Raw genomic sequence first — 26,644 nt, 5'->3', positions numbered from 1 at the left:
GGGACCACCTCTGCTAAAAATGCTGTGCAGTGCAGCATCTTGGGTAAAAACATCCACCAAATAAGCTAAGTTATGTTGAAAGAATAAGCTGAGTGTCTGCCTGCCAAGACAACACAAGAGGAAATTCACTCAACCGTAACAACCTCGGTGCAAGGTCAGGCTTCTCTGCCACTCCGAGGCCTGAATGCATTTGAATACCTTTGGCAGCGCGAACACGTGAAGTCGGATGGAATGTTTGCAGCTGAATATTCAAGCTGCGGACGGTGAGAGTTCATCGACATCTCCCAATGTTATGATGACCTCTCGTAATTGCACACTACAAGAAGTGATGTTTGGAAAGAAAATAGGCTTTAAACTTAACTTGTCTGTGGTGAGACCAATAAAATGGAGTTCAGTGTGTGTGTTCTGTGTGTGTTTTGGCATGTGCTGCTCCATGTTTTTGCACATAGGGAAAAAAAGAAAGCGAGTGAGCCGTCGATGCATGTGACAGCCATTAGGTGGGAAAAAAATAATACATCTCTTTGAAGTAGTACACGTCTGTGACATGGACGAGAGAGGGTGGCGACTGACACGTTTGTCGAGCTTTGTGTGCACGAGGATGTATGTTTACTTCCTTTGTAATGATAGCCCTCAATCTCTCACCAGGCGGCCGGGCTACTCCTCTAAACCTCAGGGTCTTTGCCAACCCCCGGAACCCAGAGAATATGGCCAGCAGCTGGGCCTCAGAGAGCGCCTAAGCCCCTGCTGAAGGAATTAATGCCAGAGAACTCACACAAACACACACACAGATTTCTTCCTGTGCATCAATCACACGTGTAGGCAGCATACCAAAGCATACAGTACACCGTTTACATCATATAGGGGCAAATGTAGGGAATCCTCACTTGTGGATAACAGTGAATGTCATGTGAAAGGACAATACCGCCATCTAGAGCTCAACCTTAGGAATAACAGCTCTGCCACTTTGAAGGTAAATTTAAATAAGCAACTTGATCCCAAATCCTGCAAATGCATCTTTAAAGACAAAGACAGACTCTATCAAATATAATTTATTGTTTGGTTTTTCCTCTGCATAAGCAACAAAACACTAACAGTGGGAGACAAATTAAACTGATGTGCATTCGACTGTAAACTTGCTATAAGTAAAGGATATAGAGAACAGAAATCAGTGTTAAGTAAATGCAACAAACCGGAAGAACAAATCAGTCATGGTTTGTTTGCTACTGCATGAATTTCAAGTAGCAGAACAGCAGGCAGACTATCTGGACTTTGGTGCATAGTCGATATCTTTAAATAGACAGCAGCCTTTGGAAGTGAAATTACTTTCAAGTGTGTCTACTCACATCAACGTGTTTCAGCTGAGGAGAGGAAATGACTAAATAGACAGTAAATATGAGGTATTCAAAAAATTTGAACCATCTTGTAAAGGAATATTTGCAGAGATGCGGTCCGAGCTCGGCGTCACAGGCCCGGTCAAAGATTCTTCAGTGGACAGGACGTCCCTCCAGGGCCTTTCTCCCGACCACGTCACCCACCGACCCGACCTGTTCGCCGGACTCGAGCCGAGCAGCAGGTACAGCAGCTGGACATGAAACACTTCGCTCGCTCTTTACTGCTTGTCCTTACCTTAGACAGAGAAGAGAAACACACTTGTCGATTGATTGCATGTGAGGCTAAACCTGAAAAATGCTGATTCACTCTTACAGGAAGATACCAGTCAAATCTCAAACATCGAGCACTTTGTGGTGCAACATCAGGACACACGAGTTATTAGACAAGAGAGCCGGATCAGCATTTGCTACCTCAGTTCATTTCAGATTAAATAATATTGTACTTTAAATCCACTATATTCTTCTAATAGCTATATTGACAAGTAAGTGTACAGTTGATTCTTTTTCCTCATGCTTATCGAGCCTGAATCCACAGTGGTGAGTGGCTTTTGCAGGAAAGAATTGTTTCATATGTGAGAGAATCAGCTGACCTCGTTGTGGACAACGCTTATTATTTTCTGCTTTTAAGAGAAACAGCTACCAATTAAAACTTTTAACAGTGAGTATTCATTTCACAGCTAAACAAAGCATTGTTGCTAAAAAGCAGGTTTTATAATGTAGGTGAACTGACCTTTTCTGCCTGCATGCATGGAGTTTTTTCCAAGGTTAACTTGTTATAAAACAGCAGTAAACAGAGTTCTCTACCTTTTCCGGGGACAAACTTGAGCGAGTGGCTGAATATTCAAAAACGCGATATTCCCTCCTCTGGACCGTCGTTTACAAACTCGTGGCCTAGTCCATTGCCACACTTGCCGCACAGGACCTGTGTACGCACAACAGCAGAGTGCACAAACCTCCCGTTGGAACCAACAGGTGACTGTAATTACACACGATTTTTGTTGTTGAAATGCACACTTTGCTTGGTTGTGACTCTGACCTTGTAGGCGGTGAGCGTCTCCATCATCTTGGTTACACTGTCCTCCCTGATGGTCTCTGTGAAAGCCGGCCAGGGAGACGAGTGAGCAAACTTGGACCGACTGGAGAAGAGCGGATGGTTACATTTGGAGCACACATACACTCCTGCAGGGGGACATACAAAAAAAAGCTTTGGTACCTTTATTTATTTCCAACCTGCAAAAAGACATGCAATATAATCTAAAGACATTTAAGTAGTAACACAGAACTGGGTTTATTTTATTTTCTGAATAGCTGAGATCGTGCTGTTTTATTGCACTTTTTTGGGCTAAAATCCTTCCAGCATTGCTCCCAATTCATTAACAAAAACTAAAATCTGTGTGCTACAAAAAATAATAGTTATTAAGATTATTTGTTTATTCCTCCAAGTGCCAAGACAACGTCTGCAGAAATGGTTTGAACATGCCACCCTTTGATAGCTGTAGCTCAATACTTGATTGGATTCTGAAGCTGTATCACTGCTTTGTTTTTACTATTACAGCAGCTTTATTCTATTGTGATTCTGGTAAAATCCAGCTACATTTATTTTATCTTCCCCCAGATTTTGCCACAGTACATCCTGGATCCTGCCACTGTGATGCTGCACAGGATTTACTTAATTTTACAGACACACGATGCCTCAAAGTTCATTTTCATCCTTTACACTACAGTGGGAGGTTACATCACATCACCGTTTACCGAATAACGGGACCGCCTGCTGCTCACCTGGTTTAAAATGATCCTTGTAGATCTCACCGCCGAAAAACTGACAGAAGGACATGATATTTCGTCTGAATAGATCAGCTGAAGGGAAAATTCTCTCTCCTAAGCTTGATCGGTGTTTCTTCCTCCGTTTGAGAGCGATTACGGAACGTCTCCGGTTTCCCCTCCTCTCGTGTGACGTGTCCTGGCCTGGGATTTAACGGGAGCTCCGCCCCCTGCCGTTATTACCACGGCCACTAGATGTCAGTGTCTGACAGCAGGCGCACAGGTGGAGGTCGTGTTACTCCGAGTCTGATGTCGGACTGAAACAGATGTGTTATCTCTAATTTATGTGTTTGATGGGCTGAGCAAACATTAACCAACATAATGTGCCGGAAATGGAGCATCATATTTTCAATTGGAACCACGTGATACTTTTTAAAATCAATTACAGCCTAATCATTGCCTTATTCATGGATGTAGTGAAGGAGGACATGCAGAGGGTTATGGAGGCAGATGAAGAAGAACTAAGAAGATTGATTTAATTATGGTTAAAGATTAGATTAACTTTCCACCACAGCCAGACTCGTTTTAACTTTACAAGAAGATTTATTGTTATTCTGAAATCTGGAAATCTGAAAATCACAGTTCAGTCCAAAAAGTATCGAGCAACCCTTCATTTTTTTTTAGTTTGCTGGGAAACGGGAATAATTGCAGTTATTTTATTGGAACTTGTGCAAACATGGAAATGTATAAGGCAAAAACAGATTGTTGACAAGTTTCCACTGAGACCATTTCTGACGAGGCTTCAAAAACATTGTGCAAACTCATTGCCTAAAATAAAAAAAATAAAAAACTTAAGTAAAGTGTAGTTAAATTAACTAGGTTAGGGCAACATATTCATTATGAGTAGGTCCTGTGCCTTGCTACAGGGTCTTTTCTGGATTTTCTCCTACTTCATAAGGACATTACTTATAAATACTGTTTATCTGCCATAGTGGTTTTTTTCCTCTGAAAGGCCACTAATAACAAAGCCTAAACATACAATTTAAAATGAATTCTTTGCTAAGTTCTGTGTTATGTGCAGATACAACACTGGTTCATCCATCGAGTCAGAAAAAAAAATAAAAGGGTGAAACATGAACATGAATGCACAACACATGAATTTAACTCTCTGCTTGCAAGCAGCTGCACTGCAGCTGGAACAACGTCATTCATTGCAGACACACCGATGTGTGAAACACCGATGCTCCCTGTGATGCAAACATTAAAACTAATCAATCAAACAGACACATAACAAACTATTTAAATTTACTTTACTTTGATCTTTTCATCTCAAACAATTCATGTCAGCTCCAAGTGAAAAGAGTGTATGTAACGCTATAATTTATAAATGTCATCAAAATAAATATCACATTCTTGATGGGATAAAGCACTTAAGTGATATCCATGTGTCCATGTGTCCTTCATTCATACTTGCAGTAGTGTTTGAGCGCTTCTGGCAGCTCGAGCCAGTCAATGGCCATCCTGTGAACAATGTGCTTCTGGATGGCCTTCCTACACAGTGTCTGCAAGGATGAGACTGGAGCGACAGAGAAGAGAAGAGAAAAATGAGAAAAATACAAAGTGTTTTAGCAGATTAAAGGCAATGGAGAAAATAAGAGATTAATAAAAAGCACTAAAGAATTTCTAAACATGCAAACTGCCCAGCAGCCCCTGAGCAACTGCAATTAATAAACAGTCATTAATATTTGATGGATGGTCAAATTACCATAGTGAAGCCCAACATGACAAAAAGGTGATGACCCTTTGGAGGCGAGAACAATCACGACAAGACACAACATGAACACAAAGAGATGCAAAAAGCCCAAAAGTGACTAAAAACAGCTATAAACTGACAAAGAGAAGATAAAAATTACAATAAGCAGACACAAACACAACAACACAGAGACAACACAGAGACTCAAAATGACAAAAACTTGACACAACAGACTGCAAAGAGATGCCAGACAACTACAAAGAGATTAAATAACTACAGAGAAATGCAAGCTGACCACAAAGATGTTAATAAAGGAGCGTGTACACAATGACTCCTTTGTAGCTGTGTTGTTTGTTTGTTTGTTTTTTTAGTGCCAATCAATGTCTGTGCCTTGCATCCTATTATCTCGAAATCATTCTGACACTCACATCCATACTCCACCTGGACAATCCGAACACACTTGGTAGCAGCAAATACATCCACCACAGCATAGAGAGGCCCCGCAGTAGCGATTCCCTTTGCAGAAGCTCCCATGTCCTCCCCGTTGATGACTATATGCATGTCAGCCAGGCCTTCTCCTCTAGGCACATACAGTACTCCTATCCTACTGCGTCTGGCTGTGGGAGGCAGGGCGTTGGTTTTATACAAGTCATCCAAAATGTGACTGTAGCGCCCGGGCCGGCTCCGACCAACCAGCTTATCTCTGGGGATTCGAACATTCTCAATGTACAAGTGGGTGTCGGTGAAGAAAGTCTTTGGTTTTGTGTTCCTGGCCGCCTCGTCTCCTTGATCTCCAGCCCCGTCTTCTTCCTCCCCTCGCCCAAGCCTCCGTCCCCCAACCAGTTCTCCCTGCCTGGGCTCTATGACCCCAGCCTCCTCGATGATCTTGTTATGGTTGCGCGTGATAGCAAATATCCAGCTGTCTCCTAAATCTGTCAAGTTTGGAATGGAGTATTCAGGTACCACCTCTAAGCTCCTGGGGTCCCTGGCGGTCAGACCAATCCGGAGGTGGCCACACCATCCCACCTCCTTATCTTCAATCTCTATTAGAAAAATCTCTCCAGGCTTCAGGGGCCATTTGCTAAAACAAACTCCGTTGGCAAAGCTCTCTACTCTTGTGGCCTGGGTTCCCGAGTGGTCCAGTCGAACATTGGTACCATGGATGGGGTGGAATTGCATGAACTGGTCAGAAACAGGCTCCATTTCCAGCTTTGGTTGCAGCACTTCAAGCAGCCACTCTGGATGAGGAAATGATCAAAAAACGAAAACCCCAGAACAGAGGGGTTGAAAAAATGAACAAAATAATTGATCAAATTAAAAAGTCTTGCAGTGGTTTTAGAGTACATGTGGTCATTGTAGAGTCAAAACAACCTGCATGGACGTGGGACAGGAGCCGTCTCTGCTGATCTGCAGGCCACTTACGGAAGCTTCTGGTAGAGGGGCTATTTTTGAACAGCTGCACATGTCAACAGATGGCAAGATATGTGTGTGTGTGTTGAGGAGGGGGTGGTCAACACTCGCACGGCCACAGTCACTCACACGGCAGACACAGAGAAAGACAAGGACTGAGCCGGGGTTAGCTGGAGCGATGAAGCCCCCGGGGCCTGAGCGCTCATTTTTGATTTCACAAACCCACATACTGAAGAAATACCAGCGTAATTATCCTAATACCATATGCCAGGCAGATATGTTAAAATACTGGCCTTTCATGGCTGCACTCTAAAAATAGCTCATGCAAACACAGACTGGGATTTCATTCTTATGTAAAGCAGCAATTAAAGTAACATACCGAGGCAGACAGAGCCGTGGAGAATATGAAGAAGAATTACATTTATTTATTTTTTAAAAAAAGGAGGAATGTGATGAGAGGTTTTTTAGTTATTATGTATAAATAAAAGAATATAATGTGAAGCTATCTGGTTCTTTAACCAGGTCATATTAGCACAGTTATGCAACTGTGAAAAAAAAAAAAGCAATAAGATGTTATTTCCCTTAGAAATGAGCGCTTAAACTCATGAGAATGAAATACGTCACTTGGTTTGCCGTGGCTGCGAGCTCATCGTGGCCTGTGCAACCAAATGTTATGAAAAGCACGTTTATATATTCCTGTGTTGCTCGGCAGAGATATATGCTACAAGATACGACTTTTCTTTACTTTTTCCTGTGAATACTGCCTACATGAACTATTTCCATTATGCAGTTGCTGTGGTGGAGATTGCATAACTCCACCAGCGACTGTCTTTTTAAGGGACTCGGTTCTTTATCTGAGATTCAATATCTGAAGGTTAATAAGATAATGTGATGAAAAGAAGCTCTGCACCAGAAAGCTTAAAAGCATGTTCTTCCAGAAAATAGCATTAAACGGGAAAATTAAACAAAATGTTAAATAAATAGGTGAGAACCTTAAAGTATCTTCAGTACCTTAAAGCTATGCTTTACCATACTGCATGGTTAGATTTACTTTCATGCAAGCTTCCACCTGGTCTGTGTTTGAAAATGTCACAAAAACTGCACACCATCCTACATACAATAAGCAAATAGAAGCAAAAAGCAATAGCACTCAAATTTTTTTATAAATGCACTTATTATGAAGCTTTTGTTTTTATTTTTTTTTATTTTTGACCCAATACACTTCACAGTCTTCTACTTTGGGGGGTCTAACATCTACAGTACAGTAATTATATGCTTTTATAAGTTGGTGACCTGCTTTCAGTCCTGTGCCTCCTGCTGGAGACGCTGTGCTAGCATGCTGCTTTCACTCTGTGTTTGAAAGCACAAGTGGCCATTAGAGAGTCATTAGAAAATGACACCGCTAAAGAGAATTAACGCTTAAGCTTCACAGTACAATAAAAAATCACCAACATATGGTCTGACAGAAAGTCTGAGGATTTTACCTGAAAGCAGTTACTTCTTTTGTTCTGGTGCAAATGCCAGTGGAGCTGCACAGCACTGTGGTGTGATCACAGGTCCTAATAAAGGACGTCAGGACCTCATGCCAGTTTGGTCAGAAACATGCACAAGTAGCTCACTGGAGGTCACTCTGTCAGGCTCTGGCGGTGCTCCTCCTCTTCTTCCTCGCACAAAGAAGCCAATCCCAGTCCTGCAGCTGGGTTGAAGCCCTTCTAACAGCCTTCACCTCACCTTCGTGTAATCACCTATCTCCTGGAATCTCCTCCACGCTCTCGAGACTGTGCTGAGAGATACAGCAAACGTTCTTGCAATGAAATGTATAGATGTGCCATCCTGGAGGAGCTGGACTACCTGTGCAAACTGAATGTGCTGCAGCAGTGACAAGCGCACCAGAGAAATGACAGTGACTAAGGGCATGTATTTAATTCAAGGAATCTTTTAAGTTCTCACAGGAGCAAAAACAAACCCTTTCAGGACTATTTAAGGACTCTCTGGTTTCATGACTCCACTCACTGCTCATATGTTAACACCAACAAGTTAAACAAAACGTGGAAAGCCATAATAACAACAGAGCAGAGTTAAAGTAAAACAGAACCATGAAAATGACCAAACTGTACACAGACTGTAGCTCTTCACTGAGTCTCCTCCTCCAGGCAGTGATGGATGGGGGTTGCTGTCTCTTACCCCAGCTGCAGCCTGCAGGCCAGTCTGCCCCATTCCTCACGTTGTCATTTCTAGGGCTCACATTGTGTTTTATGTAGGCCAAACTGCACAGAAGAAAGGAGCCGGATTTATTCTTTCCTTTTTAGCATCACATAAAAGTCTTCTCTGGCATTTCACTCAAACTAAAGATACTCTTTTTAAAAATCACACATTTCAGTATCAGTGTGTTCTGCTGATTGTAGTACTTTTGATCGATAAGACGAGTAACAGAGTTTAATGCAGCAGGCTGTGTAACGGTACTCAACCCTCGGGGTGTACTTCAGCTGTCACCCTGTTGTGTGTAGGCCACAATTAGACGATTATTAGACACACACCGTGCGTGCGTGCGTGCGTGTGTGTGCGTGGGTGAGTTTGTGCGAGTGTCTGTTAGGACCGCAGAACTCTGTGGTTAATCTGGATTACCATGCCACGCGGCCACGCTTTTCATAATCAGGCTGGTGAGCTGTGATTCTCAGCAGCGCGTGACACATCTGGAAACGGGCGGAGGGAAGGTGTGCGCGCGTGCGAGGCTGCGTAAGAGGGGAGAAAGAGAACTGGGGGGGGCAGGCAGATGAACAGAAGAGCGACACTTTCGCATTTCGCAGTCCTCTCGCGCACAAATGGAGAGGACCCCGGAGGAAGACAAAGCTAACGAGCCGGTTTAACTATTTTCCACACACATACTATTTCCGGTAAGTAAACGCCCCATAACCACATTTTTATCTTTCTTTTATTTTATTTTTTTCCAAACACATCATAAGCGGAGGAGACGTGTTTGCTCTTTTAGCTAATTGTGCGCACTCGCCATCTCTTTAACTTCCACCTCTCCCGCCGTGATTTCCTTTCACGCTCGTCTTGTGCATGCAGGGAGGGATGCAAAAGTGAAGATTTTACTGCTACACGGTCTGTATGCGCTGTTCCAAAGCTGCACTCTGTGCTTTAATAGTTTATATGAGACAACTGTTCATGGATTTGGCTGTAAAGTCAGCCAATAATATTTTATACTTTCTTTCATACCTATTACTTATGTTGGTGCAACATGGATTAAACTGACCGCTTTTCTTATTATTGATTGAATGATTGATGTATCATTTATTGCATTTATTGTTTGAAAGTCGTGGGAGGAGCCCTGAGTGTCATTTTCAAACTCATAACTTTATTTTTAGTGAGGTTGAAGTTGCTTTTAAATTGCTGCAAGAAGTCAGTTGTTACTTGTAATATTTAATCTAACAGGGACTGACATTCTTCGACTTTTCATGTGAAAAGAAAAAATCTCAGCGTATCTTTATATTGTTTGTGGTCTCCACCAGCCTCTATCTCAGGTTCATGTAAGAGCAGAATCTCCCATAAGTCCTCAGTCTGGATATGATTCCTGCAATTTTTTATTTGTCAATCATCTGGGTTTCACTTTAAGCCCAGGAAGATGACTCATAGCAAAGGGACTCTAAAGGATTGCACTGGTACTAATAACTACAATCAACATTGGGTCAGCTGAGATGAGCTAGCTTGGAAACACACTCCACCAAATGTTGGTTTAGCCCATAATCCGGCTCTGTGATTTGTCAGATTTCACAGTAAAACCCTGCATTAATGTTAATCTGAGATTGTTACTGTTTGTGTCTGATTGGCGCGGCACACAAACACACAAACCTCTACACTCACATACAGAGAAAGTGAGTGAAAGACACCCTGTCATTTGAAGGCTTGGATTGCATGTTAAGATCTGTTATGGCCTAATTGTTTTACAAGTGAGCTTGTGGTTGAGCTTTTCATGTTGCCGGTTAGGAAACTGAAATGAGTTTCTGGAATCACAAACACAAATGAAAGGCTTTAGGAGCAGTAACATTGAGACACCAAATTATTACTTTTTTCTCGCCCTTGTTTAAACTACATAGTTGTATAATTTCATACAGTTTTCAATGCCCAATGGGGCTGCCACAGATGAATACTCCAAATGCACAATTAACTAAGTGGACAAAAAGGACAAAGGCAGGGGAATCCCCAGAGATCACACAAACACACCATATAGGGATCTTGATATTTGTGTAAATGTTTTTGAAACATTAGACTTTGTGTCTTATTTTCTTCTAAAAAACACATCAGGGATCAAGTTCTGAGCCACACTTGTTATTTATCAGTTGGTTTGCATTTTGGTACAGAAGGAATAACCTCAGAAACTGTTTGGTTGCAATATTTGTTCATACATTAATGGCTCGTAACAGAAGTTTCAAACTTGATATAACTTATTTAAAGCTTTAGTTCTTTAGCCTCAATTTTCTTTAGCTAACTATAGAACTCATGACATTTCAATCAGTCGTAGTTGCTCTTTCTGGTTATTGCTAATTAGCAAGTTAGCATGTAAACGTACAGTAAGATAGTAGTGTAAGTTAAACAAACATGTAGCTAGTTGTAGATATTGGTCATAAGCCATATAAAACATGGACGTAGGTACTGTGATGTCACCCGTTGGTTTCTGAAGCCCTGTTTTAAAGTCGCAGCCATGCCCAGCACACTGGTGACAGTGAGCACGCATGCAGATGGGTCAAGGATTTCTTAACAAATGGACCACAGGGTGGGGAGTTCCCCACTCCGACACTCCCCCGGGGCTGTGTGTTAAGCCCACTTTGCTACTCCCTGTACACCTACTACTGCACATCCACTCCAGCACCAACTTAGTCATCAAGACTGGACATGGTACCAATGTCATTGGATTAATACATAATGATAACAATTCTGCCATCAGGGATGAAGTCTGCAAACTATCAGAGTGGTGCTTCAACAATGATTGCTGTATAGACAATCATTCTGTACAATACAATAATTATACTTCTGTTCTGGTCTCTTTACAACTGTTTATAACTGTTTATTAATACTCACAATTGTATATCTACAATCTGTGTAGTTTTCATATTTTTAACCATATTTATATCCTGTTCATAGCCTGTACATAGCTTGTACACTCACTACAACCTATACATACTTATAGTTATAGCATATTCATAACGTACCTTCATACCGTGTACATTGTAACATACCTATAATAGATCCATATCTTGTAATATATCTATATTATTGCTAAAGCACGTTCTGGATGGATGCAAACTGCATTTCGTTGCCTTGTACTTATGACATGTGCAATGACAATAAGGTTGAATTCTATTCTATTCTGTTCTATTCTAGGAACCTGTTCCATTAAACATAGGTGGAGAAACTGTTTAGAGACTATTCAACTTTAAATTTTTTAGCACACATGTTCCAGAACCTCACATGAATTATAAACACAACCAGTCTGGTGAAGAAGGCACAGAAGTGGCACTAATTGAGACACTGAGGAAAGCTAATCTGTCAAAACAGTTGTTAGCATCAGCACAGCAGGCATACCAACAAAAAGGCTTTTGAGAGAGTTAATAAATCAGCACAGATGGCCACCAACACTCAGCTATTTTCAGTTGAGCATATGTACATTAGGTCAGAGACATGATCAACGATGCTTCTCATTTTCTTACATGGTTGCCCTCTGGAAGGAATTACAGATCCTCCCTCTAGACCAAAGAAAAGCTTTTATCCAAATGTCAAAAAAGCACTGATTGTAGTTTCATAGCAAGTTTTATAAAGCAACTCTTTATAGAGCTCGTTTTTTTTTTAGTTTTTACTTGATGTGTCTTAATTGTACGTACCATTTGGGAGCATGCTGTAAATTTTGTTATATATCAATACAGTGACAAATTTGGAGCATGTAACTTCTTCAAAAAGGAGTTACTGAAAAAAATGACTGACCAACGGAATGTCTTTAGAGGTCAAGACAGAAAGTTGTTTTTCTATAAATAGTCCTGGAAGTCTTTTTGCAACCACAGCTATCGCCGTCTGGGGTCTTTCATTTAGAATTCTTTTTTTACGACACTGGCTTCATTTTTCTGACTTGAAAGCTATATCAATTTTTAACTTGTGCATGCTTGTGTTGAAAGCTGAGAGAAATTTAACTTCTGAAGCACCAGCACTGACATCAGCCAGTCAAGTCACATTCATTTCATTCGCTAACTGTCATGCTCCAGCCCGGCAGTCAGCAAATGAAATCACGTTATGCAAACATCCTTAGAGAACGGCGTGGACATTGTGTAAGATGTACTTCAAAGTGTAGGAAACGTTGATCACTATATGAATAAGCAGCCTGTTGTATATGCACCAAGTTAGCAATAGGCAGCTTGCTAATGGGCTAATGCTCGGCTAATGCTACCTTCCAAGCGAAGCTTGGTTATCTTGGCTTGTAATGATTGGTTCTAGTTCTTATGAGGTTCCCACCAGCAGACATGTCCCCCCCAAGTGACAGGAACAACTATAGCCAATCAATGAAGCAACACTTCCACGTGAATCCTGTGTAATTAAGGTGTTTCACAGCAATTTCTGTACAGTTTTATTTTCTCTCTGCCTTATTTGAGACATATAGAAGACCTGCACATGTTTTAGCTTAAAGCCCTCTCCACTGTGGATTTTATGTTATGCTATTTGACCAATACAATAACCTTATATGCCCCAATGGTTCATATCCTTTTATGATGAGTTTATGCATAAAGCCGACTTATAGCTGCCGTGATTGTTATAAAAACATCTGGATTAGAACTACAGCAGCATCTGGAGTCCACGGACCCCACAGCAGTTTCCTAACTCACATGATGATAAGACACCAACAGTCAGCTTGGACAAAACATTATTAGCTTAACAGTTGTTTAATGTGTGAGTGCATTTAGCACCTTGCAGCTTCTGGTCCCTCTTTCCATCCTGTTAAAGGTTGTGAGGAAGGAGTAAAGCCGCCTCAACACATCTGTGTGTGTTAGTTTATCTCCCCTCCGTCCATTTTGGGCGAGAGCAGATTAGTCAGAATCCACCAGCTGCTGGGGAATTGGGTGAAACTGTGCCACATAGTGCTCTAATACAGTTACGTAAATCTGAACAGTAAGAGGTAGGGTTTAACTTGCATAAAGAGCAGGGCACTTGACCTCAAGAGACTGCAAATAAAAGGGCTCCCACTGGGCCTTTGTGCTGGTTTCCAACTTGTGTTTGGGGACACAGAACTGCTTCTTTCATTCACTAAATTACAGCTAATCTAATGCGTCTCTCCAATGTTGGTTTTTACTTGTATCACTTTCACAAGTTCGTGGGTGGTGGCCGTGCTATGTGAAAAAGCGCAATGCTGTTGCGACACACAAAGGCCATATGCGGGGATGGAGGTGGGGGGTGAACGACAGAAAACATCCCCCCTCACCATTCATCTCAGGGTTGCATAAGTAACTTTCAAAGCAACTTTAGAAGACATCACAGGGAGCGTTGTGGCTCAGAGTTTCAGCAGCTGACAGTAGGCTCTTTGGTGGGTGACGCTGGAGAGAGATTACATTCTGAATACTGCTTCACAGAATGACTGGAGCTTTTTTATGTTTGTTTCTGCTTTAAAGGGATCTTACCATATTTAAATTACTATCATGCACAGGTTTTTCTGTTTCAATAAAGGCATTCATATCAGGCCCAAAAAGCATATAGACCCAAGCTTGAGTTGCCCTAGTTTGTGCAACATTTGGGGAAGAAAGTCTGTCTTGTCTATTTTTGCATGCTTCTAAAAAACCTTCAGTATGTGGAGCGACAGCTATGGGAGACATGCTTACTTGGCTGTGATTCAGGCTCACTGGTCTTCAGATTAATGTAGGTTTCCACAGCTCTTCAGAGCTCAACTAAGCGGCATTCACACATTAATGCGCAGTTGGCATCAGTAAGCAGTTTCTTTGGAAATTACGCACTAGCACAGAAAAGATGCCCTTCCTCATTCTCTACAGCTCAGACCCTGACTGCTTTCATTTGTTCTGCCCTTGAGGCTTATTGATGTAGCTGACCGTGTCTTTTTTAATTCTTTTTCAGTGACACATAAGTGCCTCGGCCTGGGGATGTAAAGTCAAGAAATGGCAGAAGGTGGTAAAAATGGAGAGAGAGGAAGCGAGGACAAAGGTGGAGCAGGTGGCAGATCTCCCCAGGAACCCCACGGTCTCTCCTCAGTGGGTGCCACCTCCCTCGGGACAAAGAGGCATCTCCCCCGAGGGATTGTGATCCAGCTAACAGGGACTGAAGGAGAGTGGGACAGCCTGGATGAGAGTGAGTTCATCTTCTCCCTTGAGCATGATGAGGACTACCCTGCTATATCGCTCTCTAAGGAGAAACATTTTTCCGTCGAGGATGACAGAGGGGTGAAGTCCGAAGAGTTCCATGTCCCTCTGTCTCCCTCGACACCAGGTTCCCTGGGAAACTGCTCTGGTTCTCTGGGCCCAAGCTTCCTCTTGCCTGGCCCGCCCTCACCCACCCACCGACCCTTAGCGAGCCTGGTCAAGTCTCTGTCCACAGAGCTGGATCTGAAAGAAAGCTCCACCCTCAAACCCAAACCTTTTCTCAGCCTCGTCAAGTCAATCTCCACAGAGCTCTCCCGCTCAGAACCCGAGGTGTCGCAGTCCAAATCAGATTCCCGACTTAACCTCCACCTGTGGAAGCAGCTGACACAACCGAAAACCCGCAGCAATGGAGACTCTCGGACTGCTCCCCCATCTCCTAGTTCGCTTTCCCCAAGCGGAGACAGCCTGAAAGGTGGTTTCTTCAAAATGGAGCTGGAGGACACCAAGAGGAAGCTCACCGAGGTTGTGCACGAACCTTTGAGCAGCATGTTCAGTAAGATCAGGAGGGAAGAAAGCTCGGGCAGCCCCAAACACCAGTGTAAGAACCAGGGAACTCACCAGATCAGCTCCAGAGGGTTGGGGCGGGAAAGTAGCACAGACACTGTTCTGTCCGAGTCTCCTGTGAGAAGCGCCAGGAAAACAGATGCTGATGTTTTTTCTGTCTTTGAGTGGCCTTCTGTAAGACATCTCAGGAGAACTCAGCACAGCCCCTGCCCGGTGCATCACCACGTGCAGCAACACAGGGATGAGGAGCTAGAAATATGTACAGATGGTGATATGATGCAAGTGTTTGCCATCGAAACTCATAAGCAGGCGAGGAGGTCGCCTGGTTCTCAGGCTCCAACAGCACCCACGACCTCTCCCGTTCCGCAGCCCCCTCACCCTCTGCCACGAATGAGTTTATTTTGTGTGGCAGTGCTTTCGTACGGCTACTTTATCCTACCTCTCAGTCCATACTTCTCTGGCCTGGCTCTGGGATTAGCACTGGGCTTCTTGCTAGGGCTTTTGCTCATTCGGATGGGTTCCTCCAGGTCTAGCAACTCAGTCCATACCTATAGACCCCCACAGACGCTGTTGGGAGAAGGGATTCTGACAGGTGGCATTGTAAGCATTGAGCCTGACACACTCAAGGTAAATGGATGAGTCATCAACGATGAAAATGTCACTTTTATTTTCAGACACCTCTGTTCAGCTCCAGTACTCACACATTTTTAGTTTGTCATAAAAATGCCTGGGAATCAAGTGCGTTACGGCATTTGAAGGTGGCATAATGCTCAACAGATACAGAATTGAATTTCTTTGTTTTCCTCATTCTCCGACTCAGAGGGAACGGGGTTGAAAATGAGACTAGACCCGACAGCCAGTTGGAGTGTTAGAAAAAGGCTGGCAAGAGGGAGAACTAAGTAGTCCTGGATGAAAATTTTGAGGATTTTTTTTACATTTTTGTTCATCAATCAGTGATCTTTACATATACCCTACATTACCCCTGTTTATAGTCTTTATACTATGAACTCAACTAGCTCTATTTTGATTCAGAGGCTGTTAAGCTGAACAATTTTCCACCAAATGTTTGAAAACTGGCAAAATCAAATTTATATATACTGTACATTGGCTTTTCCATTTTCTGCACTTATTAGCAAGAAAGTTCTTGGATTGAAGCTCTTAGTCATCAAGTCTTCTGTGTGTCCCGCCTTCCCTGGTATGGGTTATTTTTCAGGCTCAGACATGCATGGAGATTTTAACTCTCTGAATTATAAGTTACTGTAGGTAATAACTCTGGTCTGTTTTTGAGTCAAAAAATTTTTTAAAGGGAAGTTTTTAATTTGTGTCAGAATGATCATTTTCTTTGTTTGTTCCTTAACTGTCAAGACACAGATTTTTTAAAAGAGCAACCCCAAAACTGTTGTAATTACACAGGTAGAGTTAAGGCAGCAGGTTTGGTACTGCTGCTGAAAACTTTGATCTCAGAGGCTTAAATTGGCCATAGGTGTGAATGTGAGAGTGTATGGGGCTACGTCCACACTAGCCCGGATAAATTTGAAAACGGTGTTTTCGTCTGAAAACGCTCCTCGTCCACACTCTCATTTTCATTCGTTTTCACAGAGTTGTGCGTTCACATTGAAAGAGCCGAAAACACTTACGTCCAAGTACTGCGCATGCGTGAAACGCGAGACGATTCGACCTGCCTCATTTCTGTCTGCTGTTTATTTACTTTCCAGCTCGTTGAAACATCACAGCAAAATGTCGAGGAAAAGAGTTTTTTTAAATGGACTAACAATGAGGTGGAGTTGTTGCTGCGAGTAACACAAGAGTACAAAGTTGCAAAAGCGAGTGAGAATTAAAGAATTTGAAGAAAAGCTATCTGGAGCATGTACAGACTGATATTAATCTTTAATAGGGCTGTCAAGATTGAGAGCAAACAAAACAACTGCTGTGTAATGCCCTCCGCTATCTTAGTTTAACTGGTCACATGACTGCATCACATGACTAAAATGAAAAGGCTCTGGGTTCGCTGTCCACACTGCGACGCGAAAATGGAGTTTTCAAATGTATCTGCTTTGGAGAGCGTTTTCAAAACACTCAGTTTCCCTTGACCAAAAACGCCGTCTCAGTGTGGACGAAAGGCCAAATGGAGAGAAACAGGTGCGTTTTCAAATGAAAACGTATTAGTGTGGACATGGGTCTCTGTGTGTCAACACTGTGATGGAGTGGCAATCTCTCTTGGGTGTAAAGTCATTTTTATCCAGTGTGAGCTTTGACAGGTTTGTCTGCCTGTGACCTTGAATTTGATAAGTGTTCAAAAGAATGTATTGAACAAATACTGTTATATAAATATTATGTGGAGATGGGATCAAGAGTTACTGCAAAATAGGGAATTAATAGTCTCAGTACAAGTTCTGATTTTTGACCCTCCTCTGCACAGAGAGCTGAAACAGGTTCATATTGTAGTGCACAAAATTTTTGCATGTTGGCATGTTCTTACTCTGTAAACAAACTTCAGTTTTGTCTAAAATGTTCACATGAAGCAGATCGATGGAAACACGTACCTCAGTATGGTCACAGTGGGATTATGGCTATTTCAAAATGTTTACCTCTTATACGAACGGAAATTTACTAATTTCTGAATTCACTTTAAAAAGCTTGTTAAAAAGTTCCTCCAAGTAAACTTCAGCAGCCAGAATATGCCAAGCGGTTGTTATTAGTCTTCACTGCTGCTCATTTGGTCCAAAATAACAATGTCATGCTGGCGAGTCGCTTCAGCAGGTCCGACTGTTTTGTTCTCAGATTCAAGCTTCTGAATGTGGCGTGCTACTACCGTACACGAGGATCCTGGAACACAATTAAAACCTTCAATAATGAAAACTGCTGGAGCCGCAGTGATAATTGTTGTTCTGCTCCTGGCTTAGCTTGACACGGGGCAACCGAGGAAGACTACCACCACCCAGACACTGTCAGCTCCAGAGGCAATTAGTAGGAAATACAGACAGGAATAAGCTGTAATTTGTCAGGAAGCTTGGCAGACTAGGGATGGAGAAGAGTGGAAAACGATGTTTGCTGTCTCGCTATTGAGCTAATTCCCTTCTTTGGCCATTAGCAGTTGGGTATCAGTTTGAAAGCAATTAAAACGTGAAAGCTGGGGAGGTTTGTGAGGCCGTCTCAGAGGTCATAGGGTGACTCTGCTTTAAATTATTAAATTACTGTGTGTAATGTACCAGTTAGTTTACTGGACCTTTAAAGTGGCGTGCACAAACCGTTAGTTAGGTACTTTTGTTTAGTGCCTTAAATCAAAGCTGGAAGTCTGCACTTCAATCGCACATTGAGTATTTGTAAAGGGGAAATAAGATAAAGCATATCTTTGAAAATCCAAAGAGTTGAATATAAGTTGCCTAGTTTGGTCCCGAGACGTCAACTCTTCACTGACAAATAAAGCATTTAAAATGCACATTTACTTTTTGCTCTCCACATCACATCTCAGCCTGATTACAAAGATCAGGATTTTCACGGCTGGAACAATTCGAGATGAAGTGTTTACTTCTCACTTGAATGTGCATAAAAACCACTAGTGCTGATTTTAAATCACCTCTTACTTTCTTTCTTTCCAGGGCTGGATGAATGAGATATTTGATTACGACCCAGAAACCAGCCATCTAGGTCTGACTCACTCTGTGTTTGCCACCCTGGAGGGATCGTGTCTCCGTCTGGAAACCCCACGATCGAACATCAGCCGCAGGGCCACGTATGACGAGAGATTCCACGAGCCCACCTTTGTCAAGTCACGCTGCTTTCAGCTGGCAAATAGCAAAGTATGAAGACTCGCTAAGTAATAGTGTTAAGTGAAAGGTTTGACTGTATGTCAGGCCCCACTGGCTGAAATGAAATGTTTGATTTTGAAATTAACTCTCAAGATTAAAATAAACTGTTTACCTTCCCTGTTTAACAGTTTTGCTTTAACACCATTGAACTCTTTGCTTTTCCCAAAGGTATTCCTGCTGCCATCTGTGTTGGCGCAGAAGAGGATGTGGAATCCAAAGTATCCCATCTGCATCCAGCTAACCAGGGGGGCAAAATCTCAGGAGGATGAGGGGGGAAGGCGGGAGGAGAGCCAAGGATCGGAGTCCGGAGCCGAATCAGCCAGTCCAAAACCAAGATCCTCCAAACATGACCATGAGCTTCCCACCGTTCTTTACCTCTTCGGCCGTACAGGAAGAGAGAAAGAAGAGTGGTTCCGTCATTTCCTGTTTGCATCCATGGACACAGAGAGAGAAAAGGAGAGAAACAGACAGAGCAAATATGTCTCCAGCACAAGGGGTATGAGACACATTGTTAATGCGTTAGGAATCTGTAATATATGAGTGGAATATGGATTACATGCTCTGGCAATCCATTTCAAGCGAACATGCAATAAAAACAGAGACCAGCTTTGTCGTAGTGGTCTCACCTACTCTATACTCTGGAATGACAGAATACAAAAACATATCTTCAGGGTTCAAACCACAGACTGTATATCAAAGATGGACAGGCGCTATTTTTTGTGAACTCCAGTTTTAAAAGCTCAACTTGAGTATTTTGGCTATTTTTTTTTTGTTTTATTTGTTTGTTTAGGAGTGAAGGGTGGAGCCGACTAAGAAATTGTTGATACTACACCCAAAATGATGTTTTATTCTAAATGAGAACATTATTGATATATTGACTTCAAACTAGTGATTGAAGTCATGGATAAAGCAGTAGAGCTACTGTCTTATATGTACAGTCGCCCCCTGTTGGTCATTAGAAAGATTATAGGTTTGAGGTATTTCCACTTTAGCTTCACTTTTACATCCTGAAAACTATGTCTGTCTGTTACATACTGTAAATATGATTAGAAACTAATGGTCCGCCAGGTTCCAGTGGAGTTTACATGGTCAACAGATTGTTCCTCAAAAACTGAACATATATGCTTGCAAAGAAGTTTCTTTCAGATACCATCATCTGCAAGTCTGTCCATCAAAAACAGACTTCCAGCTGCCCTGTTCATGGTGAAAAATATATTAGAGGATTAATAAGGAACTGCAACATAAGCAATGATATGATCACTATAAAAAAAAATCTTGCAGAAAGTAAAACCCATAGTACAATATTTCTCACTCAAAGTTTCCAAGGTAGATGTTGTGAAACTAACCAAAGTAGCTTGCAAGTTATCCCTTGCTGAAAATGAGACAACTTGCAAGTTGCAAACAGTCCTTCTCCGCTAGTACCTGATCAGCTCTGCATAACTTGGTTCTGGTTGTTTTCCATTACAATCCAGAACAACTTAATCTGCATGGGGTTGTTATAGCAACACGACCGAGAGTATCACAAGTATATATAGTTACATATATATGTATATATATTTAGTTTGTGATATTACTCTGCTCTTTTTTTGAAGTTTGTGTCCCAGTGACAGGTCGGTCACACATTGACTGGGTAGAATTAGCAATTTAAATCCAACAGTCTGTGTTGTTTATGTTTTTTGAATACAGTTTTCAAGAAATAAATCTTAATTAGAGATTAAAATTAATATTTTAATTAGAGAGAAGATTTATGATTGGGCGTGAGATTTTCTGGTTTTCACTTTGCTATGAAAAATCATCAGAGTTACTTTTTCTCAGAACTATGATTAAATGATCCTGTGTTCTCCCAGGTGACCAAACACAGCGCACCAGTGTACACGTTAATGTGCCGAGCAGCAGGGGCTCCAGCAGAGTGGGCAGCAGTGACGAGGACGCCCCATCTACACCTCCATTCCCCATTATCTCCGGAGCGCCCTCGGGTAGCACCAGGGGCCTTTCTGTGCTCGACTACCCCAGTTATATGGCCCGTCTCCTGGTTACAGAGGAGCTGACCCCACTCTGTAGTCCTGGAGCCAGCAGCACAGATGTAAGCTTCACCATTACAAACTATACAGCCTTTAATTTGCTCTAAACTTGTGTTTTTCTTCTCTTTATTTTTTTTAAGTGTACCTGTGATCTAGCAGAGTACCCAGGGAAAAGCCAAACTGCCTGGGCTAACGCTCTAATCGGTCGGATCTTCTGGGATTTCCTGCGAGAGAAGCGCTGGGCCGATGCCGTCTCCCACAAGATTCAGAAGAAACTCAGCAAAATTAGAGTGAGAGCAGTAATGAAAGCTGCCGAGTCAGAAAGGTTAACCATAATTACTCCACATTTTTGCCCCCCTGTGATTTTAAATCATGCAATATTCTCTACAGCTGCCTTACTTTATGAATGAACTGACTCTGACTGAGCTGGATATGGGCAGCTCAATGCCGCAAATCACTGCTACCTCCAGACCAGAGGTTAACCCCAGAGGTGAGTGCAGAGAGGAGATTAAACACTGCAAAACATAAGGGCAACACAAAATGCAAAGAGATTTACACAAATACACAAACACAGCAAGCGATGACCTCATGCGGTTACAGCATCAGATCAGACACTGTTATCCTGTCGTAATCTTGTGGGGCAGGGCAACCATTACTACGCCATTTGGAGCATATTTGCGTGTGCGTGTGTTTTGAAATCAGGCCGTTTGGCTGCTCCTAACGATGAGGGGAATTTAAGCTTATCAGCATGAATGTAGCTGTGTGACATCATGACTTTCCCCTTTCTCGATTTCTCTGCCTCCTTCGTCGTTACGCAACTTTGTGTCAACCGCTTTTGCTGTTTTCTGCCCTCCCCCCCACTCACCTCCTAAAGAGAATTAACAGTCTCTCGTAATTTACTATGAATTTAATTCCAAGCCTTGATAATCTCAATGAAAGCTGTTTAATCTGCCTACTAAGCAGTGTGTGTCCAGATTAGGCTGTCTCTTGCAGCATTTGTCTTAATTTTGGAGGTCTAGCATTGACCTGTTTGGGGTGCCCTCTGCAGGCCTGTGGGTGGAGCTTCAGCTGGTTTACACCGGTAACCTGCAGATGACCCTGCAGACCAAGTTCAACCTGTCCAAGCTGGGTAAAGATGGCGGTCAGGAGACAGTGCACTATATGACGGAAACCGGTAGCCCACGGTCAGTGCTGCACACACATCCATTAGCACTGTGACACGTGACGCACCCCTGTAATCTTATAGAGTTACCTATATATAGATATATTCTTACATATCACACACTTTCTTAAAAAAGATGCTGTTTAAAAATGAAATAGCCAGTGATGTCTGTGGATAATCTCTTTAATTAGCTACCTTACTGATTTTGTTTTCATAATCCAGTAACCCCCACAGAGCAATGTATTAGTTGCATCCTCATCTCTAATGCACTAATCACCGCGGGGGTGAAATTCACAAAGACAGATACATCCTGACTTACCTACTGAGCTGCCTCCTATTTTTAAATTCTGTCATGTATTATTATTTTTAAAAAAGCTAATAGTGTTTTTATCATCTCTAATGCACATTTTATCATGTTGCCTTGCCCAAGTAGCACGAGCAATGTAAAAAATAACAATAAACATGGTTTTTCATTCTAATCCTTTCTATAGCACGCACGCACACACCTACACATCTCTCTCCCTTGATCCCTTCTGCTTTCTGATCTACAGAGCCGCACATTATAATGATTAGACCTTCTTGTCATAAACCCACAAGGATTAAAGTCCAGGCAAAGCATCACATTAGCCGTCTTTGTGCTGCATCTGAAGCTAAAAGTCAAGATAGAAAAGCTTTAGGTATGTTCACTAATAGCAGATGCAAAATTGGCTCCTGCACATGTACGTCCCCAATTCTGGAAAAGTTGGAACGCTGTGTGAAGTGTACATAGAAACAGAATGATTCGCAAATCTCAGAAAGCGACATTTTAATCAGAATAGAACAGGATATTTTAAGAAACATATTTGCTCTTTTTTCATTTGTTGGCATGAACACGCCTCACAGACAGGGGTGGGGGCAACGAAACGAAGTGGTACTAAAAAGAAATACCTGGAGAAACATTTTGTGCTTTGATTAACTTCAGGTCTATGAGATCAAATCATTTAATTCTAAATCTAATGTCCCAATGTTTTAACACTGGAGATTGTATCCATGGCGATATAAGTGAGTGTTTCAAGCACTGAATTGCCTCAGAAATGTTTTTTGAATACTTGTATTATGCCTGTGTTAGTACCTAACTTGCCTGCCTGTTTATCAGCTGCAGGCCGATCCTCAGCGTGTTGGCCGACAGTGATGAGGAGTCCTCCAGCGCTGGTTCATCTGACGAGGAGGAACCGCTTCTCTCTGAGCCTCAGGGTCCGGTGGGGGAGAAGGGATGCCCACCAGCTACAGAAGGGTAAATTTTGAATGATTCATGTCATGCATTCATGGAAAATATATCCTACTTTTTGCATCGTGCTTAGTAAGAGCTAAAAACAGGAAACAAGGTTGCAGCAATGACATTATATTACTTTGTGGAACGATTAGCAATAACAGCTTCTAAAAGGAAAGTTTCAGTAAGAAGTGTGAAAGAAAGTGTTACTTCCACCCTGCTGTCTTGCAAATGCTCTTTTTTTAAACTGTGCTGACATCACACCCCAGATGGCTGCTGCTCTCATTTACATTTCGAGGCTCTCATCTCCTCAAAATTGTGACTCGTAGGATCACACAAGCGCTGTCATTTCGTCTCCTGTAATCCTCTCTAACAGGACAGGGGGTGGCAAGACTGGAAGGAAGATTTTGAGATTTGTGGACAAAATCGCCAAATCCAAGTACTTCCAGAAGGCGACAGAGAACGAGTTCATTAAGAAGAAGTTCGAGGAGATGTCCAACACGCCCCTGCTGCTCACTGTCGAGGTTCAAGAATTGTCAGGGACTCTGGTTGTCAACATCCCGCCGCCCCCTACAGACAGGATATGGTACGAAAAGACACGCAGCTGCCTTAGAGCTGGAACGAGGCACAAGCAGCCCTTCAGTGTTGATCCAGATTATTTCTTTCTGCATATAAACATGTAGACTAAATCAGAAGCCCTTCAAAACCATGTTGGATCAAAGTGTTCAGGCCCAGTAAGAAGATCAGTCACTATAGCTTATTCAATAACCACATTAAAGATTAAAGAGGATTGAGCAATTCAGATAAACATGTATGTGCTGGTAGGGCTTTGGAGGCTTTGGACCATTATGAGTTCACGTGTTTAAATAGTGAAAAACATACAATTGCGTATGCATGTGTTGTAATTAATAGTTTGAAAACAGTTTAAAGCATCCAAATATTAACAATGACTCAAGTGAACATGAAACGGCATCAAAGGTGTAATTACACTCACTGGTCATTTCATTAATTATACCTTGATCTTCACACCAGCTCACCAAAATTGGACAACAGAAGAGTGGAAAACACAGTCAGGTGTGATGTGTCCTGATTTCTGCTGCAACATTTAGATGGTGGAGTGAAAACTTTGTGTAAACAGCATTATAGCATGGATGCATCCTGCTTTATATCAACAGTTCAGGCTGCTGCTGCTGGTGTAATACTGTGGCGGGGATTATTTGGCACACTTTGGGCTCCTTAGTATCAACTGAGCATTGTTTAAATGGCAAAACATATTGTTGCTGTTCATGTCCATCCCTTTGTGACCGCAGTGTAGTCGTCCTCTGACGACTGCTTCCACGTCACAAAGCAACTTTGGCAAATCTGCATTAACTGTGTGATGCTATCGTGTCAAAATGGATACAAATCTCAGAGGAATGTTTCCAACACTTTGCTGAACCTGTGTGTCACGAAGAACCAAGACAGTTTAAGGTGTAATAAAAGTGACTGTGTTAACCCTTTTTTGACATAAAAAAAAATAAAGCTAATGGAAGTGCCACCAATCGCTACTTGGGTTTGTCTTTAAAAAAATGGTGGCACCTTCTAGAGTAAGATTTTCTATGTTTTGCATCTTTAAAAATTGACAGAATGAGTTGATATAAGCTTTAGATTGGAACTAATGCAAAAGTTAAGAAAAACATAATATAGGGAGAAAAAAATATGGAGAACATTAACAAAAAATCTGATTTCACTCCTGGTTAACTGATTTTCTTAAGATATAACACAGTATAAGTTTACATGTATTCAAGGAAAAAACCACTGTGAGATTTAAAAGACGTGGTTATGCTGCATGCTATAAGTGCACTTAACAAATGCTCAAAAACAAATCAGCTGTGTGATCTGTTTCTGACTCTCTGTGGAGTGACTCACTTTTCACTGCTTGCCAAAGGAACATTTATTTATTCGCCTGATAAATCTGTTCGAGCACTGAGGCTGTTTTAAAGCACTCCAACAACGTGAGATCGAAATAGACCTGAAACATTCTCATACTTGTTATCATCTTGATGCATTTAAATATTTGAATATTATCCGCAGGTACAGTTTCTGTGTACCACCAAAACTGGATCTGCATGTCCGTCCCAAACTGGGGGAAAGGGAGGTGACTTTCTGCCATGTGACGGAGTGGATTGAAAGGAAACTGCAGGACGAGTTCCAGGTAGAGTCAAAAATCACTCGAATTCTGTGCTGCCATGAAATGTTTCTGCTTTTTCCTAGCTATCTCCTGCTTTTCTTCTTCAGAAAGTTTTAGTACTGCCAAACATGGATGACATCTACTTACCGCTGATGCAGTCCGGCGTGGACAGCACTCAAGCCTCGGAGTCCCAACAATCCCAAAGCTCCTCCACAGAATCCATAGAAAGGATTCCACCCGAGATCGCCGGGGCAGAATCTGACTAGTGCCACAACGATAATAAAATAATGACAAGCCGACCCTGTGAAGTGGATACATAACATGAAGCTAGTAGCTCTTAGGCAGACTCACTAACTTTAGTGTTTATGTCTGAACCAGGAGTTTCTATAAATTGTGTTTCACGCTGTACGTGTTAAGATAACTGACCATGACTTAGAGATCTGCTTGTATCATCTAAAGAAGAATAACTGTCACAATGAATGCTATGGAGCAACTTGCAACTGTTTACATGTGAATGATCCATAGAAGATATATTTATTTATTTAATTAATTATCTGATGTTTACAATGTCCCTTTGGATAATAAGATGATGGTCATTATTAAATAAAGTCGGAAAATACTGAAAGCATCTCATCTTACTACAATACACAAAACATATATATATATATGTGTGTGTGTGTGTGTGTGTGTGTGTGTGTAATGATTCATTGGAACATCAACAGTCCCTAGCATTAGAGGTGGTTAGTTATAAATAATGGAAATGTGTTAATTTAGTGACGATAACCAACCATTTTTTGTTGAATTCAGTCGTTTGCTGTTTAACGGAAGCTGACATTTTTTTTGTGATATATGATTTAACAGACGGTCCTTCTGTTCAGTGAAACCTGGTTGGGATCACTCTGGGCTTCCCCTGATTCTGCTGCTTTTTTTAGAACTGCAAACAGTTTTAAGGCAGCCTTCATGCTGCAACATTTAGATGCTGGAGTGAGAACTTTGTGTAAACAGC

The 26,644-nt window shown here is 41.9% G+C and overlaps 3 protein-coding genes across 5 annotated transcripts; 1 reads left to right on the top strand and 2 right to left on the bottom strand.

Annotated features, from left to right (window-relative positions):
* Positions 1 to 1,033: 1,033 nt before the first annotated feature.
* msrb1b (methionine sulfoxide reductase B1b) lies at positions 1,034 to 3,327 on the bottom strand. Its single transcript, XM_031726977.2, has 4 exons — positions 3,171 to 3,327; positions 2,428 to 2,570; positions 2,196 to 2,313; positions 1,034 to 1,626 (listed from the first exon to the last, which is right to left on the bottom strand). Exons 1-4 carry the CDS (start codon positions 3,223 to 3,225, stop codon positions 1,610 to 1,612), a joined length of 333 nt encoding a protein of 110 aa, XP_031582837.2. The 5' UTR covers positions 3,226 to 3,327; the 3' UTR covers positions 1,034 to 1,609.
* Positions 3,328 to 3,453: 126 nt separating this feature from the next.
* Positions 3,454 to 6,292, bottom strand: neurl2 (neuralized E3 ubiquitin protein ligase 2). 2 transcript variants are annotated; one of them, XM_039616211.1, is made up of 2 exons: positions 5,334 to 6,292; positions 3,454 to 4,728 (listed from the first exon to the last, which is right to left on the bottom strand). In XM_039616211.1, exons 1-2 carry the CDS (start codon positions 6,106 to 6,108, stop codon positions 4,613 to 4,615), a joined length of 891 nt encoding a protein of 296 aa, XP_039472145.1. In that variant the 5' UTR covers positions 6,109 to 6,292; the 3' UTR covers positions 3,454 to 4,612. The 2 variants fall into 2 exon arrangements, with proteins under 2 accessions (XP_039472145.1, XP_039472146.1); XM_039616212.1 differs by having other exon boundaries at positions 5,366 to 6,292.
* A 2,781-nt stretch (positions 6,293 to 9,073) lies between these two features.
* On the top strand, positions 9,074 to 26,247 carry tex2l (testis expressed 2, like). 2 transcript variants are annotated; one of them, XM_039616217.1, is made up of 12 exons: positions 9,074 to 9,209; positions 14,422 to 15,854; positions 18,827 to 19,027; positions 19,205 to 19,532; positions 20,884 to 21,119; positions 21,198 to 21,347; positions 21,448 to 21,547; positions 22,106 to 22,241; positions 23,355 to 23,492; positions 23,845 to 24,054; positions 25,542 to 25,662; positions 25,746 to 26,247. In XM_039616217.1, exons 2-12 carry the CDS (start codon positions 14,463 to 14,465, stop codon positions 25,902 to 25,904), a joined length of 3,171 nt encoding a protein of 1,056 aa, XP_039472151.1. In that variant the 5' UTR covers positions 9,074 to 9,209; positions 14,422 to 14,462; the 3' UTR covers positions 25,905 to 26,247. The 2 variants fall into 2 exon arrangements, with proteins under 2 accessions (XP_039472151.1, XP_039472152.1); XM_039616218.1 differs by lacking the exons at positions 23,355 to 23,492; positions 23,845 to 24,054; positions 25,542 to 25,662; positions 25,746 to 26,247 and adding an exon at positions 22,771 to 22,845.
* The last annotated feature ends 397 nt before the right edge of the window (positions 26,248 to 26,644 follow it).

Source organism: Oreochromis aureus, linkage group 8 (genome assembly GCF_013358895.1).
Source record: "Oreochromis aureus strain Israel breed Guangdong linkage group 8, ZZ_aureus, whole genome shotgun sequence".
NCBI classification, from domain to species: Eukaryota; Metazoa; Chordata; class Actinopteri; order Cichliformes; family Cichlidae; genus Oreochromis; species Oreochromis aureus.
This window is presented reverse-complemented; position numbering and strand designations above follow the sequence as displayed.

Bases quoted from the DNA above. Each gene is read 5' to 3' on its own strand.
- tex2l (XM_039616217.1), top strand. From the start codon at position 14,463: ATGGCAGAAGGTGGTAAAAATGGAGAGAGAGGAAGCGAGGACAAAGGT. The intron at 21,348-21,447 runs GTGAGAGCAGTA...TATTCTCTACAG, and splicing joins AGAAACTCAGCAAAATTAGA to CTGCCTTACTTTATGAATGA. The intron at 22,242-23,354 runs GTCAGTGCTGCA...CCTGTTTATCAG, and splicing joins ACGGAAACCGGTAGCCCACG to CTGCAGGCCGATCCTCAGCG.
- neurl2 (XM_039616211.1), bottom strand. From the start codon at position 6,108: ATGGAGCCTGTTTCTGACCAGTTCATGCAATTCCACCCCATCCATGGT. The intron at 4,729-5,333 runs GTGAGTGTCAGA...CTGTCGCTCCAG, and splicing joins TGTCCAGGTGGAGTATGGAT to TCTCATCCTTGCAGACACTG.